Source organism: Plasmodium fragile (genome assembly GCF_000956335.1).
Source record: "Plasmodium fragile strain nilgiri unplaced genomic scaffold supercont1.17, whole genome shotgun sequence".
In the NCBI taxonomy this organism is placed as follows: domain Eukaryota; phylum Apicomplexa; class Aconoidasida; order Haemosporida; family Plasmodiidae; genus Plasmodium; species Plasmodium fragile.
The window spans coordinates 176,148-202,613 of record NW_012192597.1 but is presented as its reverse complement, the minus strand read 5'-3'; the positions used below and the strand labels follow the sequence as shown (position 1 = coordinate 202,613).

The window sequence follows — 26,466 nt, the reverse complement described above, 5'->3', positions numbered from 1 at the left end:
GCTACAATTGTCCTACCTTTTGGTGTATAAAAAAATTACTCAAAACGAAACAAATTGACACAAAAAAAAAAATAAAATAAATTAAAAAGGAATTGTACAAAACGATGCAAAAGGAAACATGGAAGAATAAACACATGGTAATGGAGAAGGAACGTAGAATGGTACAAAACAACGTGGGAGGAAATGATGGCATACCAACGTAAAAAAAAAAAAAAAAAATGATGGTGGCTTACAAAAAAGGGCATCGCCCACCAAAGGTATCGCTATGCTGCGGCACGCGATACAAGTTATATTTGTTGCTAGCTGTTAAAAAGTTGCTTCAATATTTCGTCATGCACGTAGGGTCAAGTGTCTTACGACGTTTTGCCTGCAAGCACTGCCGCATGGTGTAATGTAAAAAAAATGAGTGCGTCACCCGAGAGCAGCTCACAAATTTATAAACGGAAACAAACCAAACGGTATGATGGGGCAGGTTAAAAAAATGACTTTCAAAATATGCTTGTAATAATTAGACTTGCGGTAATTTTGTAACTTCTCAAAGGATTGATAATACATGTATATATTTAAATATTCGTAGACGAAATCGGTTTGGTTATTTAAATGAAAGGGGTAGTGACTTGGTAAGGTATTCTGTTCACAAGAGTTGTTCATATGTTTCCCTGGGCAACTATCCCCATGTGACCTTTTCTTCTTCATAATGAAATAGTCCTTTTTCTTGTAATGCTCATTCAGGAGAGACAAAATGCTAATAACTTTTAGATACTTTTTTTTCAAAAAATAATATCGAGCATATAAAATATTAACCTTTCTATCGTTGAAATAAATTTTACTTATTACGGATAAGTAAATTTTAATATTTTTTACGAGTCGATATTTTTTCTGTCTTTTCTGGGCACTCTCATAGTCCACACGAAAAGAGTTGAACAGTTTCTCCTCATCGGCGTAAATCTTATTCATACTCTTTTTGTTCATTTTGTTATTTGCGTCTGCTTTGTTGGTTGAGCCGCATTTCGCACCATTGCTCGCGTTCTCTTTTGGTACATTCCTTTGTAGGGATTCCTTTTTTTCTGTCTTATCAGCACCTCCCTTTTCGGCTTTCCTCCACAGAGGCCAAAATGTCCTCCGCAAATCTTTCTTATCTTTTGTATGAAAAGGCAACTTCAAATCATTTTCACCAAATCGATCATTGAAGTAAATGTGATTATTGTCGACTTTAACTTTGGGGTGGTCACACAACTTCATTCTAGCTTTGTGTAATTCATATTCGTTTTCGAAAAAGAGTATTTTTGTATATAAATTTTTTTTAAAAGGGAATGATATTTTCCCCATTCCGTTGCCCTTCCTTTTCTTTACCGTTTCGATAAAAGGGGACATTGCCATTGGTGACAAGCGACAAACAACACTGCTTCCTTTTCTGCTCAGGAGAAGACTGTCTGAATATTTCTTCCTCTTTTTGCATTTGGCATAGAGATAAAACAAGTATAAGCATTTTAGACACATAAACTGGTGCGTCAAATTGTAAAAAAAACTTGTATTTTCGTAGCTGTAATAGTTATTGTCATTATTTACACTTAGATAAAATTTTATGTATGTGTCTATAATGTTCAGCAGGTAAATAATGAGCTTGGCATTTACCCTCAGGTATATTAGAATTTCAGCCACACTGATCCAGGTAATGGCTTCGAGGTAGACATTTTTCAGGTTAATTTTTCGCGTCCCCTTGACTTCGCAACTAACTAGGGGGGTGGTGTTTCTGACATTGTTGATGCTGCTCTGGGAGTTGAGAGTTCCAAAATGGTTATAGGTTCCACCAATGACACCACTTCCGCTAACCACGCCGCATCGATCTCTCTCCGAAAAGTAGTAATTCTTGGTGTATAATTTGTCGCTCCCTTTCGCGTAGCTAAAGAAGCAGTTGCAGTTGTTGATTCCACCATTTGGATGGTAGTTGCTGTCGCTCTGTGCATGTAATTCGCATTTAATCTTACCCAGATCAATAACGGACATAATTGTGTTCAAACAGAAATATACATACATGTCTGAGTTTTTTTTTTCTTGCATTTTTTGATAAATGTATTTGTACAATACTAACAGTATGGGCATAACGCAGGGTAACAATTTTACTTTGCTGATGTCAATGTATTCGCTTTTTTTTATTTTACTTTTTAGTTCGTGTGGGCAGGTATCATATATTGATGGGGGGTCCATAAAAGTGGTGTTTATCTCTTCCGTGCTTACGCCTTCGTCTTCCTTATTCTGTTGCTTCACATTTGCATTGGCAGCATGTTCAATACGGGCGTGACAAGATTCTCCACACTTTTCATCCTCAGCCGCACTACCACCATGTGTTGCAACAGCTTGTGACCCGTCACCCGAACCACTCTTCATGAGAGGGGAAGTTGCAGCCACCCCGGAAGCAACAACCTTGTTACCCCTACCGCCCTTTCTGGACTCACCCTTCATCGCATTGCTCTTCTTTTGCAAAATCTTTAGGGAAATCTGAATTCTGTCAATTTCTTCTTTAATGCTATTGGTCAAAAGTCTATTCCCTTCGTCCTTCCACTTAGCTAAGTTGGTACACTTGTTAAAATTAAATGGGACATTGGGACAAAAACGAGTCGATTTGGGCACTCTCCAGGAATCGCTATTTCTAGTAGTTTCATCATCAGTGTAATTAACCTCATCACTATCACCGTTGTCCATCTCGTCTGTGTCAAATATTGCATCGTACAGTTGGGTAAGGTGCGCATCTCCCTTTTTTTCTTCAAGTAAAAAGTTGAACTGGTCCGTAGGGCGCGGGATTTCACTTGGGCTTGATTTAATATCACACAGTTGTGATGCTTTTTGAAGAAGCAAGTGTTTCACTTGGGCATTTGGGCAAGTCCTCTTTCTATTCTTGTCTTCTGTTTTTTTTTCCCAAGAAAATAAGATATCATAGATTACGAAAAAATTAATTAAGTAATATACATAGAGGTAAAAAAAAAAACAGTTGTTCGGGAAGTAGTTTATAGCTTTCGTGAGGATTAAAAAACATTCGTTGTTAGGTGATGTAGTTTGGGGTTCCTCATCGTTGTAAAGACAGTATGGGGTACTTCTCCTTTTCCCCTCTGTACAGTGTGTGCCCAGCTTATCAAGCGCGCTTCTCCCCCTTGCGAGGATTCTTCCAGTAGCAATATTCACCTCCGACGTTTTAGGACCAAACGGGTGTTCTCTATTGTTCTTATCATGTCTACCACTTGGGTTGTCACTTTTCCCATTAGACTCCCTTTCGGAAGGGAGATCACATGGGTTTCCCTTCACAATGTTAACGGGCCATTCACTGACTGAATCGTTGCAATTTATAAAATTTCCGAGCTTGCAAATATCTTCCATACAGCTTCCTCCTGTACCTGGCATTTGCCCATCATCTGCATGAAACAGGTTGTTAGCACTGGTAATAGCGTTATAAAAGTTGGGGGCATTTTGCCTTAATTGGTTAATTAACCCTTTGTACTGTTCATTGTAACTGTGCAAAATGTTCGCATGGTTAATTAGAGCGTCATTTTTGCTACCATCACCTTTACTTTTTCCACTAGTTGTTTGGATGGAATAACCCTTATGTGTATCACCCTTACAAAGCTTCCTATCCCCGTGTGTAAAAAGTACGTCCATATTGGTGTACCTAGAACTGGTAACTATTATATATAACAAAAAAAATGCGAAGGCGTACACATTATAGCAGTTTTGTAATAGAAAATTTTTACATATATAAATGCACTTGGTAATTTTTAACTTGTACAAATAGATAACTGCAAGATAGTAATAACTCAACAGGTGGTTGGGATCCACCTTGATGCTTTTTATCATGTATTTGTAACTCAAGTTGAGTACATATGAATAATCATTTTTTAACAAATTATTTACATTTATTTTTTTTCCAACCAAATCTTCCTCGTAAATGAGGTTTATTTCTTTCATGTTATCATAGTAGTAGTTCGTATTTAGCTGCTTCAGTAAAGAGATACCTATGATGTAGAAGAGTTTACTACTTCTTAGTTTGTTTATGTCCATGTTGGGTAAGAATGTAGGCAATTCTTCACCGTCTGATGTGATCAATGCATTCTCTTCCTTTGCGCCCTTCGCCTGGCATTTGATCTCCTTCCCCATTTTATCAAGCCAATTCGAATGGCAATCATTTTCAGTGTAACATTTGTCCTGGTTAATATTATGCGAATCGTATTTTCCATCACAACTTGTGCTATTCTCCACCGATGGGTAACTCTGATCCGCACGTACAAAACGGCTGGCATCGTCAAATGATTCTCCACATTTTCGATTCGACTCGTCCAGTATTTTTTCTTTTCCTTGGGAGATATTCTCACTATGGAAGTGTAAATTTTCTTCACTTTTTACCCTTCTGCGTTGGGAGTCCATCTTGAGCACGTCACATAAATGTTTACTCTTACTCCTGTGTGTACCACTGCACGGCTTCACCATGTTATTGTCTTCATCGACAGATCCACTCATCACTTCGTTAGTTGTACCCCGTAGCGCACCCCTCCTTCCTTTGCTCAATCGGAAATCCAAGATGACATTACACTTGTGTGCATTTTTCAAAAAGAAGAAAAGATACCGTAAGGAATTCTGCACACATATATGTGCGCTACTGAGGTGGTTAAAATTTACCTTCAGTTCAAAAAATATGTCGAAGAAAATGGAAAATCGGAAGGATTTTATATCCCCTAGTTTGTGATAAAACTTGATTAAAGACGAAGGGGAGTTATCTCTACCCTGAGCGGCATTCATATCATTAATGTAGTTTGTGCTGTATGTGTTGATTATGTAATCATCGTAGTGAATGTCTTCATCTTTCATGTAAAAGAAGGAGTTTTCGTAGGGGGCACATTTTTCGGGCTCATCTGCGAAAAAGCTACTCTTCCCCATGTCGGGTAATTCCGTATGTTTTACTTTATCCCCTTGGTGAGAAAGACCAACTGACCTTGAACACACTGATGGAGATTTGTTCATATGAAAAAAATGGCTACGTGCATGCTGGTTCATAATCTTACAGTGTACATGGTTAATGTATCTTAGAATTGAAATGACCAAATTGTAATTCGAGTATAGGAAATTCAGTAGCGCTATTCGTTGATACAGGGAAAATATCAGGTACGAATTAAATCGGGTGTAAAAAGCGAGAGCCACAATTTTTTCATACTTTTTTATGAGGAAATATTTGTCCTTACTATGAAATTTTTTATTTAATTCGTAGGTATCAATTTGGTAATATTCATTGTAGAGGAAGACATTTTCAATGAGATTCTTTGCCTCGAAGGTTATCCTTTTTTTGCTTCTCCTGATTTGTTCTATTACTCCCTTCGCATTGTACAGCGCAATGTAGTAGTTGCCATGATCCACATGGTGGGCATATTTCGTGCTTTTCCTTCTTTTCATCTCGGTAGTGTGCGTTCGGCTCAACAGGACGTCATTCCATTTTTCCCTCCTCTCATTGAACAAGGAATATTTCTGTATATATGCTGTTTCATTTTTGATATTACTTAGGGTATTTTTTCGATAGTTGATTTTTTTACTTTTGATTTCTTCAGAATCATATAATTTTTCTTTTTTTTCTTTATTTGAAAAATTGAACAAGTTAACTGTGTTTACACTGAAGATGTTGTAAATGCTTGTGGGTATATCCTTCTTGCTATTTTTAAGTAACTTCTTCCGCTTGTTCACTCGATCTTGCGTATTTCTACGACTTTGTTTTGCACTTTTCCTTTTGTAGTTCCATTCAGCACCATCTACGATAGTTGTTTTATCTCCGTTGACATCATCCGCACTGGCTCCATCATCACTAGTGCGGTCACACAAGAGGTGTATATGTTCCTGCCTAAACCTCTCAATCTGGGTGAACTTACCCTCGCCCAGATGTTTACAGCCTTTTATGTAGGCTAAGTAATAGTGGGAACTGATGAATGGCAAAAAAATAAGAGATAACATTTCTGTTATTATGAAGAGGAAATAAATGTGTTCATATTTTTCTACATTAATTTTGATGTGATAATTAATAAAATTTTTTTTATAAGTATCTCTCAACAAATTAATAGCTTTTGAATTGTATTTTTTTTTTTGGTTGTTTATTAGGATAATTGAAGCCATTGGATGGAAGGCCTCTTCTTTTTTATGTTCTCTAACCATTTTACACTCTTCGTCTTTTTTGGACAATTTCTTGGAACTTTTGGTCTTGGACTTTTCATTTAGATCTTTTTTCATATTCACTTGGATGTTACTGTTCTCACCAAACATAGAATTATACACCATTTTGTTATCTTTTTTTTTATTTTTATTTAAGTACCTCTCCTTTAGATACTTTTTGTAGCATGATATTTCGTTGCCAATATCCTTGTTGGAATGGTATAGGAAATTGTACAAATTGTACCTCAGATTTTGCTTCTTCTTTAACACATTTAAAAAATTCAAGTACTCACTTATGTCCTTCTTATGTATATTCATATAAATATATTCGTCAAATATGTAGAGGTAGAGAAAATTATAAATTAATATTTTTAATTCATTATTGGGGAAGTTGAAAAAATTTCTCAGTGAATAGCTGTTCAAATTGTCCTGTCCATCAGTATAATCATTGTCAGATTCGTTCAAACTTCTGTTTCTTCCGAACAAATTTTTGTTAATTTTTTTCTTAAAAATGGTTTCAATAAATTTGTCGTTTTTCCTTTCCCCCTTTGGGGTAGCCAATTTGTTTTTCCTGTCCACCTCATCACAAAATGTTAATTTCGATTTTTTCGAGTTGCCGCTATACGTATTATCAAATGTCGACTCGCTCTGTGCCTCCACGTTGATGGAAGAGCGACTTTTCAGGTTACTTACCAAGGTGACACTTTTCATAATAGATTTCGTCTTGTTCAAAGGAGCATCCGAGTTGTACATTTTATTATGGCTAGAAGGTTCATGCAACGAGATGGTGTGGCTATATGGGAATTTATTCACTCGCGTGGGATCCCTGTAATGGGAAACGTGTTTACCTTCACCCTCCTTGACATTATTATTTTCAAAATCTGCAACGCTGTTCAATTCGTGATATACGTTTCCTGTTTTTTTTTGCCCCTTGTTCCCCACGTGACTGCAGTCGTTCGTTAGGTAGCTACTAAGCATATGGCTTCTCAACTGCTCGTTCGTACCCATAGTGAAATTAAAATTTGGGCAATTTCCACCAGGTGAGTTATCGCTTAGGTGTATATTTTCCCCATCGCAGTGGCCGCTCAGTGCTCCATCTTCCTCTTTTTTCTGTTTTGCTAAATCGTGCTGGGACGCAGTTGTATAAGGACATACCTGGTTGTCTGCCAACTGCATTTTCTTCCCCTCCAAGTTGATCAACGAATGGAGCATGCTGTCTTTCCCATGTTCGCCCCGTACGTTAATCCTGTATTGGTGCATTAGCTGTGAGTGGATCCAACTGTTGTGATTATCCAACATGTACCGAGCATTCATTCCGTTCATCTTTTGAGATGCATTTTTATAAAGATTAAAATATATTTTAAAAAATATGGACTTTAAGCAGTAGTCATTGGTTAGATAATTCTCACTAGGGTGAAATAAATTTACACCATTGTCCAAAAAAATAATTCTCCTTAGTACATACAAGTTCTTCTCATACGTGAATAGGTTACTGTCATAGAATTTTAGAATCTTGTCCATGTACAGATGGTAAATCAGATTCTTTAAGTTGTAATTATTTTGATGAAATATATATTTTGTTTCTACATGACTTATTATATTAAGGTAAATTAATATGTGTCTTTTTATTCCATTGAAAATGTACTTGTAGTTAAAGCATATTGCATTTTTTATGATATTCCCTACGACGATGTCGTTGATGTAATTCAGGTGCGGGGAGTTGAATGAATTATTCAGAAAGGCATAGTTCCTATACCTGGAGTGGGAGTTCTCCTTCTGCCAGTCCGCCACGAAATAAAAATTGCTGTTGTGTCGCAGCTGCCTCTGGAAGTGGTCAAATGTGTGCACCACCAGCTCGTCGTACATGCTGCACATGCCATAGTTGTCATTCTCATCCTCTGCAAGGTTGTCCTTACCATCCTTTTTATCATCGTTGTGGTTTCCCTTATTGTCGTTTTTCGCATCGCTTTTCGCATCCCTTTTCGATTTGTTTTTCTTTATGCTTTCCTTTCCATCTTCCCTCGCCGCATCGATTGCGCCTCTTGCCGTCACATTGTCGTTAATACCCCTAGACACACTGAGGCTGCCCTGGAGGTGTATGTTAGGATCCAACTCGCCAGACTTAGTGACACAGGAATCGCCCGCCTCACTATTCTCCCGTTTGTCACTCGCTATGGTCCCCACATCAGACGGCACATTTGCCATGGTCTTCATTTTTTTTTTTTTTTTTTTCTTTTCTTTTTTCCTTTTCGCAATTTCGTCCTTTAAATACTTGGAATGCTTTGCATTAGAAGCGTCCGTTTTTGCTTTCCCCTTTACATTAAACGAGTTCAGCTTATTCATCTCATGATTTAAATCGAAGGACTTCCACTTCCTCTGGTAGCTCTCGAATATATAATAAAAATAGAGGTACACATTCTTATATATGTAAGTTGAAATGCTCAAAAAGTTCATCTTGCTGTACAGGAGTGCCATAACTAATATACCCTCCACAATGTTTATCTGTTTAAAATACGAAAAATAAATCAACACATCAAAAAAGTAGTTGTAAAAATAGTATTTTTTATCCTTAAATTGGATCAGATTCTTCAGGATCTTTTCCTTTTTATATATATTTTTCTTCTCATTGTATTCAATGTTCATTATATTTTTTAGTCTCTTTATTCTGCGTATTTTATGTTTCAGGGGGATATTCCTTACGACGTCTGTTAGTCCTTCTAGCGATGTCTCTTTGTGTTTTATTTTTAGGAATAACAAATATTCATCTATGGTCATGTATTCCTTCTTTTTTTTTTTTTTTTTATGTTTCTCCTTTTTTGATGTGCATAATTTTGTCTTTTGCATGTGTGGTGAAAGTGGATGCTTCGTTTCTTTGTGAAGGGGTCATTCTCCTTCATCTCGGCAGAATCATCCTGAGTATCTCTCCGTGGGGTGTATTCCCCATTATCCCTACTGCTGTGGTGCTCATTGCAATCTATTATGTTTGTACCATCCTTAATATCATTCACTTGTGTGTTGTCTTTCAGTGAGAGGGGACATATTTCCGCTCCATTCGGTGTAGTCAACTCGTTTGAGGGCTCCACTGACAAGCTATCACACGCGGAGGTCCAATCACTTCCACGCAGGGAGGTATTCTTCCTCTTGCTTTTCCTAATTGCCATGGTGGTGCTTCCCGTTCCACGCTCCTTGAAGGAGTCGTCATGTTTTTTTCTCCTTGCAGCCAATATAAATTTGTTCTTAATTTTGGTACGGATTCCTTTACTTGGCAGCACTATACTACCTTTATTTGTTTTTTTTTTACCCCCCCCCTTTTCTCCCTTCTCGTCATTGGACTTAGAAAAGATGGAAGACGCCTTCTTTTCATACAGCAGGGTATCGTAATAATTATATATCTTATTTTTCAGCTTGGAAGAAATTAGGGTGGTAATCTTCAATTTCCTTTTTTCGCTTTCGGAACAGTATTTATTAATTTGTCTAAACTTCCTCTTCAAGTAGATATATTCAAAAAATTTAATTTTGGCGTTGTGGAAATCTTTTAAATGGATGTAAGAAATGATTACTGGGACGTACAAGTAATACAGGACAGAACTGATATCAATATATTTTATGTTCTTCTTATTAATTTCATATTTTAATTTTTTGTTATTGCTAAATAGGTAAATATCGAAGTAGCTGAATGAAGGCAGGGCTATGAGGCTTTTGTCAATGACTTTGTCCAATTTATCATAATCACTTTTTTTTAAGTTATAAAAAAAATTAATGACATCATATTTTTTTTCTTCATTGGAGTTATCTTCATTGCGGAATTTATTATCGTTCATTAATAATCCTATTCTTTCAGTGTTCCTCCCTTTTTTATTTCTCGTAAGGGTGTTTTCCTTCATGTAATTTTTGTCCCCATATATAAGTCTTTTCCCCTTTCTATTTAGGTACAGTATTTTTATAATTTTGGAATATCTAAAGTTGTAATTAAAAATTTTGTTTTTATTTAAGAAGCTATTACTGTATATGATAAACACATTTTTAAATGGCTCAAAATTGTCTATTACTTCTTTGTATTTGTGGTAGTTTAGCAGTCTATTGTTGTGTCGAATGTATTTCCTGAGTATGGCTCTCAGCTTATGTCGGTCATATTTTTTTATATTTTCATTGATCACATTTTTGTCCAATGCTTTGTCTTTTCCTTCCGTTTTCAACTCACCTCTGATGGTGTCATACAGGAGCATTTTCAACATTTTCGCGCACACTGGGACGTCCTGCTCCTGCTGCTTTGGGCTCCGTTCGCTTGGTTCAACTGGGTATTATTTGTCATCAGGTCGCTCGGTTAAGGAGGTCGCTTGATCATTTATTTATTTATTATTTTTTTTTTTTTTGCGTGTGTCCTTGAATTCCGATTTAAGTCTATCCCCAATATATGACTTACCCGTTTCGATCTCCCCAATTTGGTTGCCACCCCTTTGGTGACGCTTACCTTTCACTTGTTCTCTCCGGTTTATTTCCTCCCTCTTTCTGGCATGATTGCACAAAAACAGACGCCTTAATTTTTTCCTGTTAAACTGGATGCTCTTTCAAGTGTGAACTTTCCCGTTCAGGAACTTGAATAATTATTTCATCGTTTTCCAGGTTTGTCGATTTTTCGTTACAATCTCTCAGTTCGTCTGTTAGCAATTGGGATTCAAATTTACATTTTTGTAATATTTTTATTTTTTTTTTATTTTTTGCTCATTTTTTTTCTTCCAATGTTTGGGAATTTTTTTTTATTTTCACTGGAGAATGTCAGGCTGGTATTTCATGAGAACTGTGGCATCACGTTTAGGTGTTTTTCGTCGCATAAGCAAGTAACCTTAGATCGTATGCACATGTTAAATGTAAAATATGCGCATAAACTTGTATTGTGCGTTCTGCGGCGGTATATGCGTGTATCTTTTCTGCCTTTTTATATATATATACACGTAACGAGGGTGCAAGCCGCTTACGTGCAAATAGGAAGGAGAATTGGTGTGTATGCTTTTTTTTTTCTTCCGCCAAGCAGATACTCATAAAAAAAATTGCAAAATGTGGATCGTTTTCCTACTTTTCGTAATTCTGTGTGGTATGTAATTTATTGACATGACTGAAATTTTTTTTTTTTTTTTCTTAAAAAAATTCGAAAAAAAAAAAAAATAACGTGTTTATTTTTTCGCGCAGGGGATGTGCCCCCTTTTTCTGGTAATTTACATGGTACCCATAGGTGCGTATATTGCGCGTGTATGACATGATGGTCCAATTGTGAAACATTTCGAAACAAATGTTCACGCTTTTGTTAGGAGTCAATTGAGGTCATCCTCAAAAGGGAACAGAGAAAATGCTGAATTGTCTACGAAACGCCGCCATGTAGAGAAGGAAAAGTTTTTTGTTTTTTTTTTTTCTCATCCTGTCCTATTTTTTTACCCTTTACGTGTGTACTCTCATGCTTTTTTTGCGTAGCATATATCTCATGAAAGACCCCAAACGCGTTAGCTACGGGAAGGCGAAATAATATTCATTCTTTTGTTAGCACAATAGTGAGTTCTTGTTTTAAAGTCTGAAGCTCTTTCCTTCGGTTATTTTCGTCGTAGAAACACTGTAGGGCCATGTAGCACAAAATCAGGTTGGGGACAATTAGTGTCACCTTAGTTCTTCATCTTGAGGGGATCCTAGTAACACCGTTCTGTTAGTATAAGTATGTGCCCAGGCAGCTTAACTAAACGTAAGACGCGCATAAGGCACGTTAGGCAAACCACCAGAGGCGTAAACATTTAGCGGTGGTTACAAAATGCAACAAAAAGGTGGGAACGAAAAAGAATAACCACCGCGTTAATAGTGTGCATATATGCTAAACGTTTTTATCTTAATGGTAGCAACATATTGGCAGGTGTGCTCCCCTGTGTATGTCTGCTTTATGCCCCCGCATTGGCAAACAGTCATATCTTTTGGGCCATGTTACCACTCATTTTAAAAGCCTAAAGTTACGAGTTATAAAAGGAGAGACACATAAATTGACAATAAGGGCGTAGTAAATTTTAAATACAATTTTGAATAACGGGTAAAAAGGGGGTTTACTTAAAAAGTGTGCATACGTGTTGTCCCTACCGCTGAGCGTGTCTGTAGTGAAGGGGCATACAGGGGAAGAAGCGTACATAGGTTATCCCAACGCTACACTGAACCCTAATCCGCTACACACGTTTCATTGTATGAAAAGACGTCCCCCCCCCCACTTAATTACACCGTGAACAGATTCCAAAATGAACCAAAAGAAAAAAAAAAAAACGAAACCCCCCATAAACCTAGCAACACTGGAAGACAAAATAAACATCCTCAATTTTATGAAGGATGACTTTGAAAAAATTCTCGACAACGAAAATGAAATTCATGGAATAGTCACCAACCAGCACAACAGCAAAGAAGAAAAAACTTTAAATGAAAAGGAAAAAATAGACATCATCTTAAGCGAGCTGATGCTATCCTGTGAAGAAAAAAAAAATCAGTTAAGTAAGTATATAAAAACTGCCAACGAAATAATCAGCCAAAATAATGACATAATTGAGAAGGAAAAGAAAGAAATTGAAAATTTAACTTTGGAAAAAAATCAAGAAATAAATTCTATGCAACAAAAAATTGACTTGGCAAAAAGCTTCCACAACGATATAAATAACACAATGGTGCAACTTTTTAACAACTTGGATTTATTTTTAAAAAATAAAATGAACGTGGAATTAAATATTGATCATCTGCAAAAAATCTCAAAGACCGAAACAAAAATGGGCAATAAAAAAACCACGGGGGAGGATACACAACACCGCGACGAACAAGTAAGAGTGCATAAAAGGCAGAACGAAGGGGAAGACCAATTTTTACAACAATTATATCGCTCCATGGATGAATATGAAAAAAAAATGTGCAGCATTATATCCTTTATGCAGGAAAATGACTTAGATCATCGCTCCAAAATGTTATTAACTGAAAAGAGGAGCGATGCTGGGCTATCTGCACAACTTATGCACATCCCTCAAATTGAACAGAAAAGTATGAGCGGGGAAGGTCACAGTGGTAGCGGAGATGGCCATTCCACGCAGGGCATAGGGGTAACGTACGAAGACACACGTATGATTGAAACGGGACAGACTGGAATGGCACACGATGCGAGTGGCGAGGTTATCAGCGGGGAAGGGGAAATGGAAGAGGAGGAAGATCTTGATGAAGAGGAAGACGATGAGGAGGATGAATATCTGGACGATGATGAGAATGGTGAGGATAGCTTTGATGATGATACAGATACGGAGGAGGAAAGTAAAGAGGACGAAAACGACGATGAGGAGGTGGAAGAAGATGAAAGCTTGGATGATCATACCGAGAAGAAAGATGATGAAGATGAAGATGAAGATGAGGATGATGAAGAAGAAGAAGAAGACCATGACGCAAGCACGGAGAACACGCAGAGAAAAAAATTCAACACACCTCCGGAAAGTGAAGACAACTTCGGCGACTCACAACCGGGCGAACGTGAGGTGATGGAAGCAACGCCATATGGACATACAGAGAAAGTGTGCGGCAAAATAAAAATACTGAACGATGCAGAAACGACCATAAAGAGTTTCTCCTCAGATATGTATAAAAAAATACTAAGCGACAATATGAACGCCCTCATGGACAAAATAAAAAAAGTCGATTACGACTACGTGTCTTACTTTGAAAAAAAATTAAAAAGTTAATTATTAAATCACGTTCTTTTCCCTCATTCCCTTTTTCCTTTATTTTATTATTTTTCTTTTTTTGCATAAAAGTGTATCTAAAATAAAATTTCCAATTTTTTGTGACATGCGAAATGTCGTTATTTTGTGCGAAATTTAAAAAGGAGTGTGTTAAACAAAGAGTTCACATGAAGAGGTGTTTCCCTTGCGTGTGACGCGGCGAGGGTTCGCGTTTTCCAATTGTTCAGTAGGACAAAGCAAAATAGGACAAAATGGGGCAAAAAAAAAAAAAAAAAAAAAAGGGAAAGATGGGGCCATAAAATGCCCCCCAAAACATATTGCACATATGATCGCAACGTAGGGGTTACAACGTACAGCTGCAACGCAATCGCGCGGCACAAAACGATGTGCTAACAAACTTACCAAAGAAATGATCCACCCGTTGGAGGCGGGTAAAGAGTATTCCCCGTTTAATTTACCATTTCGGGGAAAAAGAGGCACACAGGCGGGAGGGTGGTTATGTGTGCATAAAGTAGGTAAATATGTTACACACGCATGTATACATATAAGTAGATGAACACGTAAAACACGTGTTGGACAAACGAGAGGAGCACATATGACGTGGGGAAATTAAATTATTCGCCCTTCTTCTTTTTCTTCGTTTTCAGCTTGGCGAAATCTGAAAACTCCATGACGTCATCCGTGAGAGCGTCAGATTCTTGCTTCTTTTTCCTTTTGGAAATATTGTTTAAATTTTTGTCTTTGCCAAAATTATCTTGTTCACTTTTCTTCCTTTTTTTTTTGGGTGTCGTTTGGTTAAAAATAAAATCATCATCGTCGAGGTCTTTGCCTACGTCAAAATTTTTATGTATGAAATCATCCAGGAATTCGTCTTCCTCCTGTTCCTCATCCAAGACTGAGCCCGTGGCATCATCGTCATCGTCGGAACTTCCCCGAGCACTACTCACATCACCACCGCTCTTGTTTCTTCTAATTTGATACTTGTCCTTAAATTTTTTAAAACTATTGTTATTATATACGTTTAGAATGTGGTAAAAATATTTCTGGTATGGGTTGTTCATTAATTTAAACATTCCTTGCGTTTTCACTTGATCGTTTTTTTCTCTTTTCTCATTCATGCAAGAATCGTGCATAAAATTGTTAAAAATATTGAGCATATTCACTTGTTCTTGGGCGCTTTTGTATTCTACTGATAGCTTATCCAGGATGTCAATGACGTCCTTCGTTTCGTAGCGGTACATATATGGATAGCAAGTAGACGAGTCATGTGCACTTGGGGGTGGTTCTGGAGGGCGTTGTTGTGTGGTGAATTGAGACCAATTATTGGCCTTGTTATTAACCGTCGTTTCGTTTATGCTTGGTGGGGGGGGGATCGGAGCGCGCACGCTAGGGGATATACCGTCCGTGGCACCATTCATTATTTGTGTGTTTCTTGTCCACTGCCGATTGCTCTTGACGTTAATTACTATATCGTCATCATTATCGTTGTCATTGTCGTTTGCATCTCCACTGTTTTGAAGAGAAGCCTCCTCTTCTGTGTTTTTCCCCTTGGGGGTTGGATTTTCAACAGAATCACCCTCATTCAAGTCTGGTTTGTCTGCACTGGCCACGCTGCCGTTATCGATAGTGCCGTTACTGATTGCCCCATTTCTCTGCCCTGGCTGGACCAACAGCGGTCTATTACGCATGAACCCATTATTTGCGAAGCTATTTTTGTGCACACCAAATTTGTTCATCTGAATAGAATTATAATTAAAAATTGTTATGTTCCTAAATTCGAAGAGGACATTCTTAAAATTATCGTTCAGCAAAGAGGAAAAATTGTAAAACTCATACAAATGGGTTAGTATAGAATTGGCATCCAGAGGATTATTTACTGACTTATTGTAAAGAAACATTTCGTCATTGATGATTGGATTTTTTCCCCCTTTGTGATATTTGTTAAACTTTACCATGTAGGCATTTTTTACATTATCCAAATTTTGTGCATATAAACTATTTTCATCATTAAATAAAAATTTCATGAGGATGTTTTTTTTTAAAACTAAATATCGTATCATCATCAGGGAGAATAAATGGGTCCATGATTCTTTCGCATGAATGCTATGTTGAAAAATTCGTTTTATAAAACTAACATTTCTGATCAAATTTCTGTCTGTAAGTATTAATGCTGTTATTAGCCCGTAGAAATTGTACGTGTGATCACTTTCATAATAATTTATATTTCTTAAGATGCTGTAAAAATAGCAGTATATATTATCGTCTATTTGATTGGATGAATATAAGAGCAGGAACATGATGATGAGGAAATTAATTTTTATTTTGTATGACTCGACACTTTTTATTATTTTTAACAAGGAGAGTATGTTTAAGCTGTGCAGGTACTTGTCCTCTGCTGGCTTCTCGTTGCCTCCAGTTCCTCCTCTTCCTCCGGTGCTGTTCTGATTTTTCAACATAATGCATCGGTTGTAAATGATGAAGTAGATGTTGTTCACCAGGATACTGGAGAGCACCTTCAGAATCGTTTTGCTCAGGTAGCCGTACAGGCAGTGTTGGTGGAAGGTGGAGTCGTCCTCCGTTTTTTTATGACGATCAACATGTTTGCTTCCGCGTGAGTTACTATTTGTGGATCCACACTGGGTACCACTTTGGGTACCATTTTGGGCACCATTTTGGACTTCCTTCCCTTCATTGTCCCCCCCTCCAAGGGTGTCTTCACTGCCTTCCCGGAATTCCTCCCCGCTAACCACGTTCGTCTCTTTAGTACTGGCCCCGATGGCTGAGGAATTATCGCTGCGCACGGACTGGCTGTTGCTAGGTGCGCCCACAATCTTCGTTGCACTTCCATTGCTCCAATTGTACCCTTCCTCCTTGGTGGCGAATTGGCCATTTCTTGGAGCCCCTTCGAGTTTGCTCGTTTGAGACAAGTTCAGTGGGGACACCTGGCTAATCTCATGCGCTGGTTGCTTATCTCCCACGTTCCCACCAGCATCGCAGCCCAAGTCATCCTTCGGCGCTTTTCCACTTTCGAAACTTTCCCCTTCCGCAGAGGTATATTTAATGTAGCTCATTTTTTCTATGCTCCATTCCTTGAGCAGGACATTTCTCTTATCGAAAAGCTCGAAAACATTCTTCGAAAACATCTCAAAAATGTAGGTAGCAAAGTAAATAATATTTTCCGTGATGTCATTAAAAGAGTTGCTCTTAATTTTGTATAGAATGAACAATGACCTGTTCATGTTGACAATTTCCTTCTTCAACTTTTCATTTAAAACATTTTCCTTGTCTCCATTTTTTAAGGACTGTACGATTTGCTCAACGCAGTATCTTAAATTGGATAATACTTGCTCGAACAGAAAAAAAACGACATAGTGCTGCATACCTTCTATTGTTATTATATGTTTGAGGGTATTTAGAATAAGCGGATTTCCCTTTGTAATGGACAAGTACCCCTCAAGAAGGATGTTTAGATTGGCAAATCTATTCTCTCTTTTTTTTAAACAAAATTGTTTTAAATTATTTACTGACACGTAAAAGACACTTGGTATTGAGCTGTACATTGCATTCTTCAAAATATATATGTATTGTAGGAATAGCTTCTTCATGAAATTTTCTAGTGCGTATATATATAGTAACGCATTTAGGAAGAAATGGAAGGAAGCGAAATTATATTCTTTAAAGTTGAATCGGTTAAATAGGACATTCAAAATATAATTCACAACCTCTCTGTTATTCCCTTCCAAAGTTTCTAAGCTTTCATTTGGCAAAATGAAGATGAACACATGTTTTACACATTCCAAAATTGATTTCCTTATGAATACGTCTTCCCTCTTATTATAATAATCTAGCAAAATTTTTACATACAGGATGTACACTAGTGGGTTCTTCTTAAACAACACGACCATGTTGTTAATTCGATCTGTGAAGACATTACTCTTATTGTGTATAATTTCGAGATGGATCTTTTCTTCATCTTCTGAATATTTGTCCACGTAAATCTTGTAATATTCGCACATTAGATTTAGGCCAATATCGTATAGCAAGTTGTACACGCTGCTCATGTTTACATTCCTCTTTAGAAGCAGTTTCAGCTTTATTTTGCCCCCTCGGTGGTGGTGATTGGTAGATATGCCCCCACTATTGGCATTATTCGCACCAACACCATAGTTGCTACTATCCCTGTACTCGTTTCCAAGTTCGTACAATTGCCGCAGACAAACTGGAACATCGTTGTAATCGATGGTCCGAGACTTGTCCGTAAAATCATCCTCATTAGAATTAGCAACATTTTCCCTTTCCTCATAAGCGGATATTTTCTTTTTTAATAGCTGCTTTATTTTACTTTTCCACATTTTGTTGTTTAGTACAATTTCTTTTGTCTCCTCATCGAGCTGGAAGATCATATCCTCGGGGTTTAGGAAAAGTAATTTATTTTGACTCTTTGCCTGTTGGTGGTACTTCTGCTCTTCGTCTTCACCAACAGGAGTTTCTTCCTCATTTTCATTTTCTGTCCTTTTCCCTTTTCTCCTCTGCCTGCTTCGCATTTTCTTCAAATAGAAATTTACATCATCGTATTGGTAATTTTTTTTCTTCTTTTTCAAAACATATTTCGACACAATATGTTCGAGGTTTTTTTTTACGGAAAACCAGGAGTGGTTTATGCTGTATATCTTCTTCACGTTGGCAATAAAACATTGATCAGTTTTTTTTAAGCTTATTTTATTTTCCACAACATTGTCAACCAGGTTCTCAAAGTCACATTGAGGTGTCCTATTGTTCATAGGAGGGGTGGACTTCCTCCACCCTTCATTGGAATAATTGCCTATTCCATGGTTGTTACTATTAAATTGTTTTCTACTCCCTTTTTTTTCCTCTCTACCGTACGTATTGTTAATTTTATTTTTCCAACTCTTATTGAGACCGAAGCTCCTTTTCTTTAAATCATTCTTCTTGTATTTGAATACTTTTCCTGTTTTCTTGAAGTCGTAATTTCTTACATCCTTCTGTTGTTTTTTTCTCCCTTTTCCTTTGTCCATATCGAGGACTTTTTTATTCATATTGTGTTCTGCCTACGTTTAGCTGCTACCGTCTTACGGTGTGCCCCTCTAATTGTATGCTCTCTCTCTCTTCCTGTTATTTTTTTTTATTTTCTTATTTTGGGGGGGCGCTCCTTATTTTGTTAAGTTTCCACAAAATGGAGAGAATTCGCTCCTATTCTCTTTTGCATTCGCAAGTACTTAGCAGTTAGTTGCCGCTCTCTCTGGTACATGGACGAAGAAGCAGATGGTGGAGACACGCGAACATGTTGTTCGTCAGCTAAAATAGTCATTACATAATGCCTATTCAAAACTGTATGTGGTTGCCGTGACGTACACTATTTGCATACGCGTATGCTATGCTCCTATGGCCGCTTTGTAGCGCCTTTTTGGGCTTCGCTTGTCAGGATGTTGACGCCCGCTTGGTCGCAACTGCTTAGCCGCGGCTTTATTTTGCCTAACTTTGTAAAGGAACCCTCTATGCCATGCTACGAGGGGTAGGAAAACATTCAGCCTATACACAAGCATAAGCATGTATATACATATGCATATATATATTTGTTCTTACATAAGTTTGTATTTTTTCCCTGTGGAAAAAGCTAGCCCGCGGGGATGGTGTTCTCCTTGCGCGCAAAACTTCTTTTCCATAGCTTTTAAACGAATCTGCCTTTTCCAGTTGTACGCTCTGCTCAATTCATTTAAAAAATGGTTTAAAAAACAAAAAACAAAAAAAAAAAAAAAAAAAAAGGTAACAACGCAGGAACGCTCGCGAGTAACTACGCAACTGCGCTGGTATTGAAGATGGAAAAAGGAAAGAACAAGAACAACACGTGACGTACACTATTTGCATACGCGTATGCTATGCTCCTATGGCCGCTTTGTAGCGCCTTTTTGGGCTTCGCTTGTCAGGATGTTGACGCCCGCTTGGTCGCAACTGCTTAGCCGCGGCTTTATTTTGCCTAACTTTGTAAAGGAACCCTCTATGCCATGCTACGAGGGGTAGGAAAACATTCAGCCTATACACAAGCATAAGCATGTATATACATATGCATATATATATTTGTTCTTACATAAGTTTGTATTTTTTCCCTGTGGAAAAAGCTAGCCCGCGGGGATGGTGTTCTCCTTGCGCGCAAAACTTCTTTTCCATAGCTTTTAAACGAATCTGCCTTTTCCAGTTGTACGCTCTGCTCAATTCATTTAAAAAATGGTTTAAAAAACAAAAAAAAAAAAAAAAAAAAAAAAAAAAGGTAACAACGCAGGAACGCTCGCGAGTAACTACGCAACTGCGCTGGTATTGAAGATGGAAAAAGGAAAGAACAAGAACAACATAAACCCATAGAAAAAAAAATATATATAACGCGCTATTATATTGTATTGTATTATTATATATAATATATATATTTATATGCGCTGTTTCTGGTGAGGCGCCTACAAATATTTATGTTATCGCACTCTGCGAAGAGTGGCCCTGAAACCGCAGCGAATGAAGGGAAGCCTGGGGATATATACATAAATACATACAGTATATGGACATATGTACTTAAATGCTTAAGCAGCCAACTATATATATATATGTAATTTTATATATATACTAATCTTGATAAACTATTCACTCATTTTGTAAGTAGGACTGACCTATATGCGCCAAACAAAAAAAAATTTCCCCCAAGTTTGCGCCTAAGTACAGAAACCTCGGAACCCTTTTTTCCTTTCATTTTTATGCATACCTGTGTTTGTATTATATGTGCTCTGCAAGTTGGAAGAAGAAATCGATTTGGGTCTATTCCTGTTGCCTTTTTTTTTTTTTTTTCCATATATTATTGAAAGGGCCAAAAATGGTTGTAATTGTATGTGGAAAAAAAAAAAATAGAAAAGTGCAGAACAATGCAGAATGGTAGCACAAATTCATCCAAAGCTATAGGGGGAAAATATTCCCCGTCGTGGTTTTATTCATTTATGTTACGTGCCTACTTAATATAATATATAAATGCAATTATATTTTATCCAGTGTTGATAAATTTTTTCCATCTATTTATCACCATGGAGTTATTTCCTCACGTTATGTGGGCATAATGTGATAGGTTAATCGACGCATCCCTTTTTTCGAATGTTCTGTAAATTTACTCGAAAAAGGTTGGAAAATTATTGGGAATTTTTTTAGCCCTTCAACGTGATCATTAAAATGATTGGCCAAGTGGGGCAGAACACGTTTCTCAAGGAGACATATGTACAGTATTGTTCAAACAGTGACCAACTTTGTGAGAATGTTTTTTCTCTTTTTTTTTTTATACCCTTTATAGTTACCGCGCTGCAAATTAGGGATCATGTAATGGACCCATTTTACTTCTTTTAGCCCATTTAAAGGTTTACTCCCAACCGTTCAGTGTAATTATTTATATTTGTGTACGTATGTAATATACGTCTTATCGCAAAACAGGAGAAGGATAATCCATTTTTTATATTATTTTTTTGTTAAACGTAATTGTAAAAGAATTCAAAAAAGTACAAAACAAAGAATTAATTAAATTTTTCGTTTTAAAAATTGATAAATGGGAAAGCGCCAAATGTCACACTTGCACACGCCATCGTTTTTCCCCTTTCCCCACTGCGCGGATAACCACAGAAAGGGAATTCACACAAAAAAAAAAGAAAAAAACAGAAATGCGTGTTGGTATGTACAGCAAAACACTATACACATGTAGGCATCGGTAGCCAGCACCGCGTCTTCTTGTTTTAAGAACTTTTGGAGACCTTGCTGAGTCTCATTACGGAATCGTGTACTATATAAAATGACCTTTCGCAAATCTTCTTCATTTGGAAGTTGATATCCTTCATTCGGTTAGCGGTTTGGAAGATGAAGTCCCTGCGGGAGAGTAATGGTGGTGGATGCAATTTTAAAAAAGGGCATTTGTATTTTAAGCAGCCGGTCACGTAAACTGGTGGTTAACCAGTTCAATGTAACGAAAAACAAGTTTATGCACGCATGAACCCCCAAAGAGGAACTCTCTCTGTCTGCATCACTCATTTTATTTTTTTCCTTACTTGGGCGAATCGAAGTGCTTAATAGCCCCCTTGGTCGTCAAATATACGTCCCTTGAAAAATTGAAGAAGCTGTTTTTTACATCGTAATAAAACTGAGCATCCTTCAACTTGTTCATGTTCTCCCATTGGATATTTTTAAAATAACTCTGAAAAGAGTGGCTCACAATGGGGATATTCTTATACGGATAGTAAATAGGTTTGAAGCTTATTTGGTTTCTATAGAATGGAAAATCGAAGTACAAATTTTCCAAATTTTTATTGACTGATGAATTTTCATCCTGGGGTTGATCAGCAGTGTATACGTTTTGCTCTATTAGTAAACCGAAGCATTTTTTAACGGCCCTTTCTTTGGAGTATATATGAGTCCCTATACATATACTTGATTTTAAATTTTTTTCATAGGGGGATAAATATAAATCATTGTACAACGTTTTTTCTTGTTTTTTTTCATTAAAAAGGTAATTTTTTATCATATTATAATTTTCCCAAAGGGGATTACTTTCTTCGTTTTTGTTTGCTCTGTCCAAATCGCTGTTCTGTTGGTGTCCTTTCCTATTACTCTGCTGTCTTGTATCCTCATTTTGGGGAGAGGCACTTTTGCTACTTAACATTTTGCTCATGCTATCCTTCGAGTAAATTTTATCGAATGGTATCATTTTGTAAAAATAAAAAGCATTGTTGTCTTTGAACCCTAGGCAGTTTACATTGATATTTTTATTTATGTGCAAAAAGGAAATTCCTTTACATACCCCTATTGACTCAAATATAAGATTATTGTTAATGTTTTTTTTTACAAAATCGTCATTATATGTGTCCACAAACTCGATGACAAATTTTTTTTCCTTATTTCTTGTGTTCGTTTTTTTTCTCCCGAATAAATTTGCAGGAAAATCATGATAATTGAAAATGTCCAATATGTGCAATCTCTTGTTTTCCTCCTGCTGATCCTCCTCTTCATAATCTTTATTTTTAAAAAAGCTTTCACTTAAAAAATTAGTACGATGGTTTCTTTTTTTCCTATGTATCGGGATTTCGAACTCGTCCTCATCTGCGCCATTCTTGTGTTCCTTTTTCGAAACATTCAATTCTTTACTGGGTTGCTGTTCCTTGGTCTCTTCGCTGCTCTTTGCAGCCTCCCTTTGCATGTAGTTCTTAAATATTAGCAACTGTTCCTTGTCCTCGGATGTTTCATTCTTTTTCGACAGGCGTTGGTTTACCTGGGTGTTTCCATTTGTGTTCACATGTTCGTTCTTATCTCTGCTCATGTGGAAACCATCGCTCGCTGGCGTGTGCTGCTTCTCTCCGCCAGTCTTATCAACAGGAATGTCCATTTCATCTACATCAAAACGAATGTCGATTCTCCTCCTTCCTGATTTCTGTCGCTCCCCTTTTTTTTCTTCTTCCTGGTTATTCATGTTTTCACTATTTTATGGGTACAGAAAAAAAAAAAAAAACCAGTGGTTGAAGTGCCCTCAAAAATGGGCATTAACCAAGTGTACTCACGCCAAAAATATAAGAGTAAAACACATAATGGGGGACACTGGAAAGGTGGCAATCTATGTGTATTTCTCTTGTAACACTACATGATGACTTCCCACCATGTTCGCTTCGTTCCTTTTGGAGTGAAGCTGGTCAGGTTAAGGTGTTTGTTCTCATCGTGTTTAGCATGCTTTCAAGAATATTTGCCTGTGGATGATGCTAAGGCTGGAAGAAAAAAAAAAATAAATAAATACCCGCATAAAGCAGGGTTATTTATTTATCAGTTATTCTGCGTTTATTGTATACTTTTGTTCTGTTTATTTGTTTATGATTTGCCCTTTATAACTTTTTTATTTTATTTTTTTTTTTTTTGTTACAAAGGCGTTCTTCAAAATGTTCGTTTTTATAGAAAGTTTTTCTGTTTGTTTTTGACGTTACGTGGCGCTTTGCTTTTTTTTTTTTCCCTACTTTTTATTTACCTTCTGTGTAACGAGCATTGCGGGGCGTCGCGAAAGTTTCATTTATGTAAATTTTTTCCCTTAAGCAAAATGTTGCATATTCATGTGTTGCTTTGGTTTTAGTATCTTGAGGTTGCTGTTTTTTTTTTTTTTTGTTTTTTTTCCCCTATTTGGAGAGGCAAATTATACTACAATGACCCAGCGGACAAACACACAATTTTAAAGTGGTGAATGGGACGTTTTAAAGTTCAATCTGAATAAACTTGCGCAGACACGGAGGGAGGAAACATGTAAAAAAGAAAAATGCAAAGTTGAAAATGCAAAACTAGAATGTGCAAAAGTGAAAAGTGCAAAACTTAAAAGTGCAAAGTTACGAAATCGCAAAAGTGCGAAAAGGACAGAAGGAACAAAATATAACAGAACAATCTGTTACCACCGGGGGGAACAATGACGCACCGTTTTTACACACACATGACACAAATTGACATTAACAAGATATACCTATGCATATATAACACTCAGGGAAGCATACTCTACCGTATGTTTTTTTCCCCTCCTCGCACAACTTTAAAGTGAATCGTTGCAGCAACCATTTTTACTCTCATAGGTAGATACGCGAACGGGTTATTCTTGCAGTGCATCCATCTTACCACTCAAGGATATACAAACGTTTGTCCCCTTTTTGATAAGAAAAATATGCACATAAGTTTGGGGGCAATTCTTTTGAACAAGTTTTCCTAACCAACACAGGGTTGTGTGCTTCTTCAACTTAATTGTTTTTTTTTTTTTTTTTTTTTTTTTCCTTTCCACTTCACTGTAATGTGCTAAGAACTGATTTGCTACATACATTTCTCGTTCGGCTTGTACTACTGCAAGTGCAATTCATATCGTGGCGTTACATATACTCGTGTTTAACTTCGTGAATGTACATGCGCCTTTACATTTGCTCCTTCACACTGCTGGCTGTACATTGTTCTGAGGGCAACGCCGTTCAACCAATATTAAGACCCATTTCATTGCCCCCTGGTTGACACCAAGTAGCAATTATAAAATCACACAGTAGGTCCCACTTCGTCATGTGTAAAGTACTATTTATTGACAGATCGCTCATAACAAAATATACTTGTCGCCTAACTTTTGCAACGACCATTTAACCCCCTCCAAGGAGTACCACATAAGGAGGATGGACTCGGAGGAAACGATTAACCAAGCTGTTAAATTGGCCAAAGAAGCTGTTATAGAGGATGAAAAGAAAAACTACAAAGCTGCCCTGAACTTGTACATTCAAAGCTTGCAATACTTTAATTTCTTCTGTAAATATGAAAAGAATGCAAATATCAGGGATTTAATTTTAAAAAAAATGGAAATCTACATGACGAGAGCGGAGAATTTAAAGGAAATAATTAAAAAAATGGAAACTATGGAGACAAAGGAAAAGGTAGGAGGGGGAGGAGCAAGCACAGAAGAAAGTAAAGAAAATATGAAAAAACAAATAAAAGAGTTTATTCTAAATAAAGACAAAAATGTTAAATGGTCAGATGTTTGTGGATTAGAAACAGCAAAGGAGATATTGAAAGAAGCAATTATTTTCCCCTTGAAATTTCCAAAACTCTTTAACTCTTCTGTTTTGCCATATAAGGGTATCCTATTATATGGACCTCCAGGGACTGGCAAGACCTTCCTAGCGTTAGCTTGCTCCAATGAATGCAACATGAATTTTTTCAACGTCTCGTCATCCGACTTGGTAAGTAAATATCAAGGAGAAAGTGAAAAATATATAAAATGTCTATTCGATACAGCCAAAGAATATGCACCTGCTATAATTTTTATTGACGAAATTGATTCCTTGTGTGGGTCCAGAACAGACGGAGAGAATGAATCTACTAGGAGGATAAAGACAGAGTTTTTAATAAACATGAGCGGTTTAAATAATTATAAAAATAATATCATCGTCATGGGTGCGACCAACACCCCGTGGTCCCTAGACAGTGGCTTCAGGCGGAGGTTTGAAAAGAGAATATATATTCCTCTCCCAAATGTGTACGCCAGGATGAAGATATTTGAGAAGTACATACACGGCAGTGAGAGTAGTGGAAAAGGGGAAGGTCCAGCAGATGGTAAAAGCGCAAGTGTTGGAGGAAGCAACTGCGGCAGCGGTGGCCCAAGATACATAGGAAAAGAAGACATTAAATACTTCGCAACTGTAACGGAAAATTACACAGGCGCTGATATCGACATTATATGTAGAGATGCGATTTACATGCCGGTTAAGAAATGCCTTCTCTCGAAGTTTTTTAAGCAAGTAAAGAGGAATGGCCAAATTTTCTATACTCCCTGTTCCCCTGGAGATCCGGACGTAACCAAAGTTGAAAAAAACGTAATGAGTTTAAATGAAAACGAATTACTGTTGCCGCCTTTATCCGTGCAAGATTTCAAAACAGCCATATCCAATGCGAAGCCGTCGCTGTCTGTCGACGATTTGAAGAAGTATGAGGAGTGGACCCAGCAGTATGGAATGAATGGCACGTGAGCAGCGTGAAG

The 26,466-nt window shown here is 37.1% G+C and overlaps 5 protein-coding genes across 5 annotated transcripts; 2 read left to right on the top strand and 3 right to left on the bottom strand.

Annotated features, from left to right (window-relative positions):
* Positions 1 to 426: 426 nt before the first annotated feature.
* AK88_01890 (uncharacterized protein) lies at positions 427 to 10,412 on the bottom strand (the record flags this gene model as incomplete). The annotated part of the gene is made up of 2 exons (XM_012479525.1): positions 427 to 9,047; positions 9,131 to 10,412. 2 exons carry the CDS (start codon positions 10,410 to 10,412, stop codon positions 427 to 429), a joined length of 9,903 nt encoding a protein of 3,300 aa, XP_012334948.1.
* A 2,028-nt stretch (positions 10,413 to 12,440) lies between these two features.
* AK88_01889 (uncharacterized protein) lies at positions 12,441 to 13,907 on the top strand (the record flags this gene model as incomplete). The annotated part of the gene is made up of 1 exon (XM_012479524.1): positions 12,441 to 13,907. One exon carries the CDS (start codon positions 12,441 to 12,443, stop codon positions 13,905 to 13,907), a length of 1,467 nt encoding a protein of 488 aa, XP_012334947.1.
* A 614-nt stretch (positions 13,908 to 14,521) lies between these two features.
* Positions 14,522 to 18,964, bottom strand: AK88_01888 (uncharacterized protein; the record flags this gene model as incomplete). Its single annotated transcript, XM_012479523.1, has 1 exon — positions 14,522 to 18,964. One exon carries the CDS (start codon positions 18,962 to 18,964, stop codon positions 14,522 to 14,524), a length of 4,443 nt encoding a protein of 1,480 aa, XP_012334946.1.
* Positions 18,965 to 21,679: 2,715 nt separating this feature from the next.
* AK88_01887 (uncharacterized protein) lies at positions 21,680 to 23,403 on the bottom strand (the record flags this gene model as incomplete). The annotated part of the gene is made up of 2 exons (XM_012479522.1): positions 21,680 to 21,809; positions 21,989 to 23,403. The coding sequence occupies 2 exons, from the start codon at positions 23,401 to 23,403 to the stop codon at positions 21,680 to 21,682; spliced, it is 1,545 nt and encodes a 514-aa protein (XP_012334945.1).
* A 1,705-nt stretch (positions 23,404 to 25,108) lies between these two features.
* Positions 25,109 to 26,455, top strand: AK88_01886 (uncharacterized protein; the record flags this gene model as incomplete). The annotated part of the gene is made up of 1 exon (XM_012479521.1): positions 25,109 to 26,455. The coding sequence occupies one exon, from the start codon at positions 25,109 to 25,111 to the stop codon at positions 26,453 to 26,455; it is 1,347 nt and encodes a 448-aa protein (XP_012334944.1).
* Positions 26,456 to 26,466: the final 11 nt, after the last annotated feature.